General features: G+C 40.1%; 2 protein-coding genes across 6 annotated transcripts; both read left to right on the top strand.

Annotated features, from left to right (window-relative positions):
* Positions 1-103: 103 nt before the first annotated feature.
* Positions 104-3,130, top strand: LOC139545376 (26S proteasome non-ATPase regulatory subunit 9-like). 4 transcript variants are annotated; one of them, XM_071353088.1, is made up of 6 exons: positions 104-271; positions 1,800-1,895; positions 2,064-2,257; positions 2,381-2,482; positions 2,664-2,752; positions 2,919-3,130. In XM_071353088.1, the coding sequence occupies exons 2-6, from the start codon at positions 1,808-1,810 to the stop codon at positions 2,944-2,946; spliced, it is 501 nt and encodes a 166-aa protein (XP_071209189.1). In that variant the 5' UTR covers positions 104-271; positions 1,800-1,807; the 3' UTR covers positions 2,947-3,130. The 4 variants fall into 4 exon arrangements, with proteins under 4 accessions (XP_071209189.1, XP_071209190.1, XP_071209187.1 ...); XM_071353089.1 differs by having other exon boundaries at positions 105-263; positions 1,796-1,895; XM_071353086.1 differs by having other exon boundaries at positions 106-263.
* A 105-nt stretch (positions 3,131-3,235) lies between these two features.
* On the top strand, positions 3,236-13,937 carry cfap251 (cilia and flagella associated protein 251). 2 transcript variants are annotated; one of them, XM_071353075.1, is made up of 21 exons: positions 3,236-3,384; positions 3,817-4,099; positions 4,198-4,341; positions 4,527-4,636; positions 4,729-4,837; positions 8,685-8,765; positions 8,884-8,961; positions 9,054-9,098; positions 9,209-9,411; positions 9,593-9,781; positions 9,877-10,127; positions 10,869-11,020; positions 11,148-11,321; positions 11,459-11,646; positions 11,767-11,881; positions 12,022-12,185; positions 12,266-12,356; positions 12,479-12,622; positions 12,808-13,036; positions 13,228-13,329; positions 13,442-13,937. In XM_071353075.1, the coding sequence occupies exons 2-21, from the start codon at positions 3,836-3,838 to the stop codon at positions 13,588-13,590; spliced, it is 2,982 nt and encodes a 993-aa protein (XP_071209176.1). In that variant the 5' UTR covers positions 3,236-3,384; positions 3,817-3,835; the 3' UTR covers positions 13,591-13,937. The 2 variants fall into 2 exon arrangements, with proteins under 2 accessions (XP_071209176.1, XP_071209177.1); XM_071353076.1 differs by lacking the exons at positions 3,236-3,384; positions 3,817-4,099; positions 4,527-4,636 and having other exon boundaries at positions 4,227-4,341.
* Positions 13,938-13,953: the final 16 nt, after the last annotated feature.

The raw sequence follows: 13,953 nt of genomic DNA, 5'->3' as shown, positions 1-13,953 counted from the left end.
TTTTTTTTTTTTTTTTTTACGACTGTTTGCAACACATAGAAACCGGAAATAGTGACTGCACCTAATAATTCTTACTTCGCGCGTTCTGGGACTTATTTGCTATTCGCCGACTCGTAGTTGTAGTTCTTTCCGGACGAGAGGGGATCATAAAGATGACTGAGGAAAACAATGGAAATTCGACAATGGAAGCGGTCCAAAGTCTTATAAAAACGAAAGACTATATGGAAGAACAAATTAAAGCTTACTACGACGTTTTGGAAGATGTAAGTTGGTACGTTTACATTGTGGACCAGCTAACGTTAGCGAGCTCAAATTAGGTTATTTTTCCAATATGTTGTATGTCAGTCAATGCTGCTTTTATTCAGTCTGTCTTATCAACAGTCAGTGGTGGGAAAAAAGTACCCAATTGTCGTACTTGAGTAAATGTATAGATACCCTAATGGAAAGTTACTCAAGTAAAAGTCACCCAGTGAAATACTACCTGAGTAAAAGTCAAAGTATTTGGTTTGAAATGTACTTAACTATCAAAAGTAAATGTAATTGCTAAAATATACTTCAGTATCAAAAGTATAAATCATTTCAAATTCGTTATATTAAGCAAAGCTGGCAGCACCATTGAATTGTTTTTAAAATGTATGGATAGCCAGGGGCACACTCAACGCCCAGACATAATTTACAAAATATATATTTGTGTACATTTGTGATCAGAGGCAAAGGGGATGACCATGTGTTATCTTGGTAAGTGTGTGAATTGGACCATTTTCCTGTGCTAAGGATTCAAAATGTAACAAGTACATTTGGGTGTCCGGTAAAATGTATGGAGTAAGAAGTACATAATTTTCTTTCGGAATGTAGTGAAGTAAAAGTTGTCAAAATATAAATGGTAAAGTACAGATACCCCAAAAAACTACTTAAGTACTTTACACCACTCTCGGCAGTAGTGGGGAAAAGTACTAAGTTGTCATACTTAAGTAAAGATACTTTATTAGAAAATGGCTCAAGTGAAAGTCACCCAGTAAAATACTACTTGAGTAAAAGTATCTGGTTTTAAATGTACTTAGGTACAGCGGTGGGAAAATTACTAAATTGTCATACTTGACAAAGTAAAGTAATTACTTATATTAAGCAAACCAGACCACATGATATTCTTGTTTTTTAAATTTACGGTCAGCTAGGAGCACACTCCCAACGTTCAGACATAATTTACAAACACAGTATTTGTGCTTAGTGAGTCCGCCAGATCAGAGCCAGTAGGATGATATTGATAGGTGCGTGAATTGAACCATATTGCCCTCCTGCCTGGGCATTCAAAATTTAACAAGTACTTTTTGGTGTCAGGGAAAATGTATGGGAGTAAAAGGTACATACTTTCTTTAGAAAGGTAGTGGAATAAAAGTTGTCCAAAATATAAATTGTAAAGTACATATACCGAAAACACAACTTAAGTAGGACATCAAAGTATTTTTGCTTAGTTACTTTACATCACTGCTTATCTAACATAAGAAACAACGTGCATGCGTGTTGTGGGGCTATAATATTGTTGCTGCTATGTTGTCTTAGGTCTCTCTTTATGTAGTGTTGTGGTGTCTTTCTTGTTGTGATGTGTGTTTTGTCCTATATTTTGATTTTATATTTAATCCCAGCCCCTGTCCCCACAGGAGGCCTTTTGGTAGGCTGTTATTGTAAATAGAAATGTGTTCTTAACTGATTTGCCTAATTAAGTAAAGGTTCAAAAACATCTATTCTGCAAGAAATATGTTTTCCCTTCATTAATCATTTGTGTGTTCTCTTTAAGCAAGATGTTGGAATGGAAGGTCCTCTAGTTGATGCAGAAGGCTTCCCTCGCGCAGATGTTAATGTGTACCAGATCAGAACAGCAAGGCACAGTATTTCTTGTAAGAGAGCTTGGAGCACTGCTCTTCACATTACTTGACAACAGTTAGACAACCAATTTACAGTGATGCGGTACGTTGCTTCTGGCATGTGTAAAGGGTTCCCATGCTCACGTGCTACTGCCTACTGGATTTTCTCTGCTTACTATGACCACCTTGTCAACGTGGCAGGTCTACAGAATGATCACAAAGCCATCATGGTGGAAATTGAGGAGGCCCTGCACAGGCTGCATGCTCGAGAGAAGGCAAAGCGGGACCAGGACCAGGCAGAGTCCCAAGCTGAGTCCATGGAGCAGGAGGTCACCCTGCCTTCTCCCTTCGCCCGTGTGGATGCTGTCTCACAAGGCTCCCCTGCCTGTCAGGCTGTGAGTGTTTACAGTGCCTAGATTGACCTAAAACATATCTAGATTTTTTTTACAACACTGGCATGGGTATTTACTTAGTGTGTTTGTTTTCAGTTGTGAGAAATGTATGTTTCTTCCCCATAGGGCCTGCGAGTTAATGATGAAATCATAACGTTTGGATCCGTCAACACAAGGAACTTCCAGAACCTGCAGAATATTGCCTCGGTGGTTCAGCATAGTGAAGGGGTATGTTACAGTCTGATCAGAATAATCTTGTTATAACCGCTTTTATTTTATTGTTCATATGCCAAATGACCTCATCATTATCATGATCATTTCACGTATCATGATGAAAGCAATATGAAATGCAGTCACTACAGTGATAACTTACCAGGCATGACATGTTGTCTTTCCATTTTCTCCGTAGAAACCATTAAGCGTTACAGTGATTCGAAATGGCCAGAAAACCCAAATGGGCCTTACCCCACAGCAGTGGTCAGTGAGAGGTTTACTGGGGTGAGTTTCCTACCTATGAGCTGGATGTTAGACTGATTTCTATTTTATCTAATTTTACTGTAGTTCACATTTGATAGCATGGATGTTAAAATACATGCCATGCCAAGATGCATATATATCTAAGAGAGATTGACTATTGACTGCTTATTAATTGTTTTTCCAACAGATGCAACATTGTGCCCATCCAAAAATGATAAGGACAATGTGACCAGCAGGATCATAAAGATCTTCTGGTCAACCTTACCACTAGCTGTGCTTTGGTATGCCACAGGGTGGCTATGAGTTAATTACATGTTTGAGCCCATAGATTAGAAGACTGCCATTTTCAACTGATTTAATGTTAATTTCATGTTCTAATAAAAGTATTGTTTAAGGTTATTTTCTGTGTGAGTTTACATTTGCTTTCATTGTGAAAATTGTTTTCTTCAGATGACATTCCCCTTTGCCAAACTATTCACCGGAAGAAACATGTTACAACAAATTAATTGCCAAAATATGAAAAAGGTGAGAAGCCCCAGACATCTTGTCTGGCACGTGTTTGCTCTGGCCACTCAATTCTCTGTACAGCAAGCGTATCCAAGCAACAAGATGCTTTCATACAAGACAGTGCTGTAGGTTCATGCGTTTCTGAAGTGAGTATTTTGCTGATCAACTACAACTGTCGATTAAATATTTAGCTAAAACAGGGAATTTATATTTTACATTGTTTATTCGTCTTATTTCTTCGTTGTGAAACAACTTGCTGCACCTCTAAAGAAACAGTCCACTTGCTAATAGCTAGCTAGTTAGCTTACGCTATCTAGCTAGCCAATTTATTATTGAACACTGTCATACCTTGCTAACGTTCGTAGAAGTAGGAACCTAAGTAGGTTTCAAATTAGACTTGCAGAAAATAGCTATTAAACGTAGCTAGATTGGGGGCGTAATACATTTAGATATTTTTCATCAACAAACTGACAACTAAGCACATTGTGCTCCAATCGTTTTTTTTTGTTGCTAGCTACTGCCCTCATGGTACCCATTCATTTCAAATTGCATTTGTCTGTTCTCTGAAAATACACCAGGCCTGTGATGAGTTGAGTCATGTCAGGTGTTGGAACCGAGAGCAGTGACCCCTTGCCTAGCCCTCCAGAGGAGCAGCAGGCCAGAACTGGCCTCGACAAGGGTGAAGAGGATCTGCATCAGAGAAAAGAGGATAGTAAAGGGGAGGGTGAAATGAGTGACTGTGTCAGTGGACAGCATGGGGAACCCAAGACAGATGATCAGAATCCAACTGTTTCTCAAGTCTACACAGCCACTAAAATGACACTGTTACCCAAGTCCCCTCATGTAAAAACCCATGCACTGGTAAATGAAATTAGCTTTTTATCATACACATTTTTATTAAACTATATATCTAAGAAAAAAAGCACAATATCTGAAAAATGTAATGTGTTTGGTGACAGACACTGGAGTGGGCCTTTGGGATGAACAGGGCTCTTCCTGTCTTCAGCCTTCAGGACCAGGAGGATCAACTGGTGATCCTGTATGGTTGCACCAATGTAGCCGTCATGTACGACCAAACATCAAATTCACAACATGTCCTTCAGGTAAGGCCCAGCAGTTGCCTAAATGCACTCACAAAGGTCAGAATTAGGCAAAAGCCTGTGGGTATAGGGAGTGAGTGCTATGTCTATGCTGTTAGGAATGCCAGTGTTCAATGGCAAAGGTAAAGCCAATAATAACTGTTCAAGGCAAATAGTATTGCCATAAATTTGAAGGTCACCTTCCACAGGGTCACAGCAGCCCCATTTCGTGTTTGTGTGTGAGTGAGGACAGGCGCTGGCTGGTGACAGCAGACCGAGGACAGGAAAGTCTGGTGATCATTTGGGACTCCTTTTCAGGGTAGAACTATATTCTAGCAGTACATTTATATTTTTGATGTATTTGTTTCAATTTGTTATTCTGAAACAGTGGTTGTTTGGCTTGTGTTTCAGGATTCCTGTGCGGACATTATTTGACAGTCACCCTGAGGGCGGTGTTGCAGTTTTGGCACTGTCAAAGGAATCCAAATACCTGGTAACAGTTGGAGCTGGAGATGTTCAGGTAAGCTCAGTGTTGGGGAAGCTACAATGGAAATATAGTTTACCAAACTACCAATTACTTCACACTGGAAGAAGTTAAGCTACACAAAGCTACCCTAAAGAAAAATATAGTTTACTTAACTAAAGTTACTTTTAAAAAGTAGTTCACTACATCCAAACTACTTTGTGAAAAAGTATCATATCTAAATCTAAAACCTCTTTAAAATAGCATGCCGGCCAAAGTTAGTATTTATTTTCAGTAATACCAATTACCTCACCGAAGACATTCCTTAAAAATGTATACTCAGTCATAACAGACTTTATATGGGCAAATACATTTCATAGAATAAAAAGGAAAGTTTTACATCTTCCTAAGTCTGAGAGTGGTTTTAACCTTCCAGACTTGGAATTGTATCAACTCGCTACCCAAGGCTTTTACTTGCAACATATAGTTAAATGTACTGAAGAGGAGCAATGGGTACATATTGAAGATGTGCATGCTCATCCCCAGAATCTTTTTACGTGTCTATTTTCAAAGGATAAAGCTAAGAACATTAACAACTTCATAGTGAAGAACACTATAAAAGTATGGGAGAAAACGAAATGGATTCTACAAAAAACAATATCACTCCCAAAAACACACCCTTATGGAACAATCCTTGGATAGCTTTTCAGAATGAATCGATGAATTGGGCTACATGGAAAACTAAAGTCACAGAAACCGTCAATGACTTGGTAACAGGAAATACATGTATTTCCATGACAGAATTAAAAATACATTTTGAACTGACCAATGTAGATAGTATTAGATACACACAACTTAAAAGTTACATATTGTCACGTTCTGACCATAGTTCTTGTGTGTTTTGCTTGTTTTAGTGTTGGTCAGGACGTGAGCTGGGTGGGCATTCTATGTTGTGTGTCTAGTTTGTCTGTTTCTATGTTTGGCCTAATATGGTTCTCAATCAGAGACAGATGTTTTGTGTTGTCTCTGATTGGGAATCATATATAGGTGGCTTGTTTTGTGTTGGGATTTTGTGGGTGGTAGTTTCCTTTCTCTGTGTTTTCTCTGCACCAGATAGGGCTGTATCGGTAAGCCACGTTTGTTATTTTGTAAGTGTTCAGTTTTGTCTGGTTTATTAAAATCATGTTGAACACGCGCAACGCTGCGTCTTGGTCCGATCCCTGCTACACCTCCTCTTCAGAAGAAGAGGAGGGCTGCCGTTACACATATCACGAAATGTCGATTTGAAACATCAGAGCAACCTTCAGGGAATCTTATTTGAGTCAGAAAAGGATGTTCATATGATAGGGAATATATATACCAGACCTTTGCAGAGAGCATATCCAACTAACAATCTCTTATTAAAAAAATATAAACTCCTGGAACCAAGTTATAAAAAGAGTTGATGTTGACACAGGATGGAGGGAAAGTTGGAGCATAACTAACGAAATTACAGTTAATGAAAATGCATGCATAATCCACTACAAACTAATGTATAGAATTTATTATATAAGAGACAAAATTCACACATTCTAAAGCACAAGGGCAGAGTCATGTCTCAAGTGTAAAACTAATAATGACTCAATAATCCATGCTTTCTGGGAATGCTATAAAATCCAGAAGTTGTAGGCGGAGCTAGAAATGGTCTGTCAGAAGTATTACAATGTAAACTTACTTTTAATCCATCTGTCTGCATATTTCCAGACATGGCATATGGGAGTGTAGTTAGATAGAATGTGTAATTCAACTGAACCAGCCGAGCTGCTCTTTTTTTTTTAAGGCCCATGTTAAAGTTGAGGGGAAACATAAATTGTGAAATCTACCAGTGCTTTTTTGAATGTTCGGATAAGTGTGTGTCCCAATTTATAATGTCTAGGTTAGAGGTCGACTGATTCATCGGCATGGCCGATTAATTAGGGCCGATTTCAAGTTTTCATAACAATTGGTAATCTGCATTTTTGGACGCCGATTACATTGCAATCCACCAGGAGACTGCGTGGCAGGCTGACCACCTGTTACGCGAGTACAGCAAGGAGCCAAGGTAAGTTGCTAGCTAGCATCAAACTTATCTTATAAAAAACAATTTTAACAATCACAAGTTAACTACACATGGTTGATGATATTACTAGTTTAACTAGCTTGTCCAACGTTGCATATAATCAATGCGGTGCCTTTATCAACGAATCACAGCACATCAATGTGGTGCCTTTATAATTTATCATCGAATCACAGCCTACTTCGCCAAACGGGTGATGATTTAACAAAAGCGCATTCGCGAAAAAAGCACAATCGTTGCACTAATGTACCTAACCATAAACCTCAATGCCTTTCTTAAAATCAATACACAAGTATATCTTTTTTTAAACCTGCATATTTATTTATAACGATCGTCCTGGGAAGAAGGTGACCAAAACGCAGCGTGGTAAGTGTTCATTTTATAAATTTAATCAAAACTGAACACTAAACAAAATAACAACGAGGAAGAACGAAAATGAAACAGTTCTGTCAGGTAATACACACAAAACAGAAAACAACTACCCACAAACACAGGTGGGAAAAGGCTACCTAAGTATGGTTCTCAATCAGAGACAACGATAGACAGCTGCATCTGAGAACCACACCCGGCCAAACAAATAGAACTAGACAACATAGAACACAACATAGAATGTCCACCCCAACTCACGCCCTGACCAACCAAAATAGAGACATAAAAAGGATCTCTAAGGTCAGGGCGTGACAGAGTCAGGGTATATGCAGCAGCTTGTGCCGCCTGGCTCGTTGCGAATTAAAATACATTTATGTTAGCAGGCAATATTAACTAGGGAAATTGTGTCACTTCTCTTGCGTTCAGTGCAAGCAGAGTCAGGGTATATGCAGCAGTTTGTGCCGCCTAGCTCGTTGCGAACTGTGTGAAGACCATTTCTTCCTAACAAAGACCGTAATTAATTTGCCTGAATTTTACATAATTATGACTTAACATTGAAGGTTGTGCAATGTAACAGCAATATTTAGACTTAGGGTTGCCACCCGTTCGATAAAATACGTAACGGTTCCGTATTTCACTGAAAGAATTAACGTTTTGTTTTTCGGAATTATAGTTTCTGGATTTGACCATATTAATGACCTAAGGCTCGTATTTCTGTGTGTTTATTATATAATAATTAAGTCTATGATTTGATATCTGATAGAGCAGTCTGACTGAGCGGTGGTGGGCAGCAACATGCTCGTAAGCATTCATTCAAACAACCCTTTCCTGCGTTTGCCAGCAGCTCTTCGCAATGCTTGAAGCACAGCGCTGTTTATGACTTCAAGCCTATCAACTCCCGAGATTAGGCTGGCAATACTATAAGAACATCCAATAGTCAAAGGTATATGAAATACAAATGGTATATAGATAAATAGTCCTATAATAACTACAACCTTAACCTTCTTAACTGGAAATATTGAAGACTCATGTTAAAAGGAACCACCAGCTTTCATACGTTCTCATGTTCTGAGCAAGGAAGTTAAACGTTAGCTTTTTTACATGGCACATATTGTACTTTTACTTCCTTCTCCAACACTATTTTTGCATTATTTAAACCAAATTGAACGTGTTTCATAATTTATTTGAGACTAAATTGATTTTATTTATGTATTATATTAAGTTAAAATAAAAGTGTTCATTCAGTATTGTTGTAATTGTCATTATTACAAATATATATATAAAAATTGGCCGATTTAATCGGTATCGGCTTTTTTTGGTCCACCAATAATCGGTATCGGCGTTGAAAAATCATAATCGGTCGACCTCTAGTTTAGGTGTATGTTGTTAATTGAACTTAAACACACAAACAGTGGACAGGACTTTCTGATCTGTTCACAGCGAGTTTGTATATGGGACTGGACAAATGAGACAGAGGATCCATTGTGTGTAACTGACCTCAACCCGGAGTATGGTTTTCAGGTAAGCTTTTATGGTCTCACTGTATTTAAGATAGTGTATATAATTGAATACATTCATTTGATAATATCTGCAATAATGTATGACTTTACAACATGTTCTGATTTAAATTCCTTTTCAGAATCACATCATTTTTAATCCCAACGACATCACTCAGCTGCTCAGCAACAGTGAGAGCCAAGTCTTATTTTACACCAGGGCAAGTACCACAGTTTTGTTTTGCTCTGGGTTTAACACTGCTACAGTTATCAGCTAGCGTTACAGTATATGATTGTCAGTTATATCTTTCAGGACAAACAGAACCTTGATTATATTGCCCCAGAGCTCTTGGACAAGGTAAGGACGCTACCTGTTTAGTTGTTTATAGAACCTGTAATCATGTCATTGTAATAATCATGTAATAATCTCACCTTTCACTCTCTGGTGGTTTTACCATCTTTTCAAAGACTTTCAACAAGGTTGTGGGCATGCTGAGCCAGTCTGTGTTCCACTGGAGGGGGCTTCAGGCCCTCTCGGCCACCTCCGCAGGCAACTTGGTGCTGTGGGACATGGTTAGGGCCTCCTCTACCTCAAGACCCCTCGTTAGGAGAGCCAGCAAGCTCATCCCCCTCCAGAAGGATGGCATTACCGTGCTCACTCTGACTGACAGGTGAACATGCAACATTTAAGGTTTCAAACAACGCTGAAACAGGAGCTTTATCTTTCTGCTTGGAGTTCAACTCCCTTACCACTATTGAAGTATTGTTATTTGTATTGCAGCCTGGTATGTGTAGCTGTTGTTCTCTAACTGTTGCTCTCCTTGTATATCCCCATGGTCTTTGATTCTTTAGCTTCATTGTGACTGGTGACACTCTGGGCCATGTGAAATTCTATGATGAGAACTTCAAGCTCATCAGCTGGTACAGTGAATTCAACCTGGACCCAATCACATCAATCTCCTTCTCCAAGGAAGTTCCACCCAACAGCAGCCAGGGTTATCTGGATGACTGCACTCTGGAAGCCAAGATGTTTGTTATCCGGTGAGAATCAGTGTGATGCCAGTTTGTGCCCCAGTGTATGTGTAACGTATTTGCTTTGTCCTCCTTCCCCCTCTAAACCCCCCTCTCGTCTGTAGGAACTTTGTCCTGTCTACAGTCAGCTCGACGGTGGTACATGTGAATGCACAGGGTGGTGTGCTGCAGACGTTGCTGCGCGAGCATTGCGAGGCACTGCATGCTGTGGCCTGTCACCCCCAGCAACCAGTTGTTGCCATGGGTAGCCACAGTGGCATCCTGAAGGTGTGGGACTATGAGCGCAAGGTGTCCATCTGCAGCAGGGTCTTTGAGAAGGAGAGGCATATTCAGTGCATCACCTATGACCCCCAAGGTGACCCAGCAGAGGCTTTTTTTGTCTGTTTAATTTCCTATACAGTAAAATTATATTCATACGTAGAAAGATCTCACATTTTCTCAAATTCAATCTGTGGTGTATGGATAACTCCCCTTAGAACATATCTGTCCGTGTGTGAGTTGGCTCAGCTTTGACCAGGCTATCTTGTGTGTGTGAATAGTGGCGTAAAAATACTTTAAAGTACTACTTAAGTATTTTTGGGGGGTATCTGCACTTTACTATTTATACTTTTACTTTTACTCCACTACATTCCTAAAGAAAATAATGTACTTTTTACTCCATACATTTTCCCTGACACCCAAAAGTACTAGTTACATTTCGAAGGCACAACAGAACATTTTTCCAATTCACACAATTATCAAGAGAACATCCCTGGTCATCCCTACTGCCTCTTATATGGCAGATTCACTAAACACAAATGCTTCGTTTGTAAATTATTTCTGAGTGTTGGAGTGTGCCCCTGGCTATCCGTAAAATAATAAAACAAGAAAACACGTTCAGTCTGGTTTGCTTAATACAAGGAATGTGAAATGATTTAAACTTTTACATTTACTTTTGATAATTAAGTATATTTCAAACCAAATACTTTTAGACTTTTACTCAAGTAGTGTTTTACTGGGTGACTTTCACTTTTACTGAGTCATTTTCTATTAAGGTATCTTTACTTTTATTCAAGTATGACAATTGGGTACTTTTTCCACCACTGTGTGTGAATAGGATTTTATTTGGCGGTTGGCTTTGCCAGTGGATCTGTCCATATACTGGATGCTTGCACATTGCTGAGTGAGGCAGAGGAGCGCTTCAACTTCAGCCAAGACTGCATCACTCACATTACTTTCTCTCCAGACTCCCTCTACCTGGCCACAGCGGTGAGCAGACACACTATGTGGTTCTGGCATTGGGATAGGGAAAGTAACAGGTTTGAGCCCTCTACCTTGAAGCCTTATAATCAAACTGAAGTTGCATTTTCCCCTCCTGTTTTGTTGCTACTGTCAGGATGCTGGAAGAGCGGTGATGGTGTTCTGCTTGTACACCGGTAAGAGCATGCAGCGCTGGAAATACCTGGGGAGACACCACTCCCACTATAAGCCCATCAGGGACCTCCTATTTGGGGTGTACCTGGACAGCACCCAACCCAGACTACTCTCCCTGGGCATGGACCGCAGGCTGGTGAGTCCCAATCCCTCACACTTATTATAGGAGGACTCTGGTTTACTTACATGCCATGTTTCTTCACATGCTGAACCACTAGACATGCTGACTCACTTTGGATAACTTTGCCTTGGTGTGTGGTGGTGATTGCCCAGGTGGAGTATGACCTGCAGAACAGCAAAGTCAAGGATGAGCTGCTGATCCTGAGCTCTGAGCGCATTGAGCAGAGCGCTGTGCCCACCTGTATGGCCTGGTACCCACCCCTCACCACAGAGGACTTCCTGCTCACCGCCTCGGACCTTTACAAAATGAAGCTTTTCAACAGCACCACCAAAATGTGCAGGTCAGCGGCCAAATAACATAGTCTGTAAAAGCATGATTAGTACTCTTATTTTTGGCCATCTCTGTGTCATTGGGGTGTAGTATGAAGGCCACAAATGAATACTTCTGGTTTCTCTTGCAGAAAGACACTCCTTGGCCCCACATACGGGTCTCCAGTTGAAAAGATGACCATGCTTCCATTTTCTAAGGACCATGACCCTAGTGCTCATTACATGGCATACATCACAAAAGACAAGGTAAATGTTGATTCACTCCCAATCATATCAAACCACCTTCTCCTAAGTTAGATCAAATATGTCTTAATTTAAGGGGCCAGATTTGTTGCCTAATGAAGAGATACTGGTTTCAGTGTAACTTGTCATTGTTATTTTTCAAGGTGGGTGTCCAGATTCTGCCCATTGATGGGAACCCCCACAAGTCCTCTGCTCTGATCTGCCACCCAACAGGGGTGTCTGCTATGGCCTGCTCCTATGACAGTCGATATGTCTTCACTGCTGGGGGGTCTGACTGCACAGTCCTCTCATGGGAGATTAGTTTAAAGTGAGTAAGTAGACCCTTCACTGAATAGACCCTTGAGTTGTCCTGTTGAACTGAATCGTTATTTCTTGTTGTGTGTTTAGTGCATTAGAGGCTGCTGCATCCCTGGGTGGAAAAGAGCTGATCCCCTTCTACAGCCTCCTGGATGGAGGGAGAGACGGGGAACTCTTTAGAGTAGGTTAAAGTGATATATTTATCATGTAACCATCAATATTCATAACTATATAGAGTGGGTACATCAGTTGTTATGGCTGCGCAATACTTGTTTGTTCTGACATTTTCATTTTTCTCTTTAGGAAATGGAGGACTTTTTCTATTACTGTCAGCTGCGTAACCAAGGCATTGACTCCATGGAGATGCGACAGGTGTCCACCCGAATCCCCCTAGCAGAGGTCCCCTTTGTCATGAGGGCTCTGGGCTTCTTCCCCACTGAGCAAGAGGTACAAAGTCCTCAATGAGGACTAATGTGATGACTAGGCTAATTTGGAAACGATTGATCAATCTATGTCTTTGATCATTTTCTGTTTTCTTACCTGTTTTTCAGTGATAATAACATCTTCAGTTCTAACAATGAGTTAAGTTTAGTATAGAAAGAGTAATGTTTGTTGATCATGACTCTATCCAGCTGGAGGACATGCAGAACGAAGTCAAGTTCAGCAGGTATGCTGAGTCTGGGAGATATGTGACCAATGTAGACCTGGAGGAGTTCATTAAGCTCTACGTCAACCACCGGCCAGCGTTTGGCATCTCTAGGAAGGAACTGCTTCACACCTTCCAGGTCCTGGGTGACTCCTATGTGATGGGAGAGCCTGTGGTGAACAAGAACGAGCTGCTGGAACTCCTCCAGGACAGAGGTGTGCTAGTGTAGTTGCCTGTAAATCTGCATCTTCTTAGTCCCCACACATTTCTGGTTGCTGTGTCTATAATTCTATGCAGGGTAGTGTCAGTATCTACAATTTGCAAGCGTTATGTACTTATGTTCCTTTGTTCGGTGTCAGTGATGGGATTTCATTCTAATAACATGTCAACCCTGTTTTTGCCTCAGGGGAACACATGACTGAAAATGAGCTGGCAGAATGTTTCACCACACTGGTAGGACTAAATCCAGAAGGGGGGGGGGCTGAGCTGGGAGCTTTTGAATGTGATGGTATGTATCACCATGTTCAGTTTAGAGTAGTATCTAAAAATCTCATAATGAGACGGAAATTACACAGTTATGATAGTCTACCATTAAAACTGTGTGTGTGTGTGTTGGACAGATGCAGAAGATGTGTTGGAGAGTGAGATCCCAGAGAAGATTTCCATGGAAACATTTGCAAGTGATATCCTGGGATTCCCCATTTATATTAAAGATATTCTTCACTCCCAAGAGGGAATGTTGTCCCCCTCAGGATCAGAAGTTGTATAGGAATTACATGTACTCCATGTGAGAGTGTGGGGCTCATTCTATAAAAGACTCATGGGAAGATTGTAGTTCATGAAGCACCCACAAACATGATTGACAGCCGTTTCCTTATGGGTGTAGTTTGATATGACCTTTTATTGGATATAAATTGCTAATAAAGATAAATTGAAAACATCAGATTATGATATATTAAAAATTTAGAAACATTTAATTGCAAATGTATTTAATTTATTAATCCGCTATAAGTGTTTACCTTATTGTGTCAAGTAAAAAAGTATAATTAATTCATCAATAGCCTATGCATTAACTAACTTTCTGGGAGACTTTCAAAATAAATGCCAAAAAACTCGTCTGAAATAGTGCAAC

The sequence above is a fragment of the Salvelinus alpinus genome, chromosome 19, assembly GCF_045679555.1.
Source record: "Salvelinus alpinus chromosome 19, SLU_Salpinus.1, whole genome shotgun sequence".
NCBI classification, from domain to species: Eukaryota; Metazoa; Chordata; class Actinopteri; order Salmoniformes; family Salmonidae; genus Salvelinus; species Salvelinus alpinus.
Note: the sequence above shows the minus strand (reverse complement) of the source record. Positions and strands in the feature narration are given on the sequence as shown.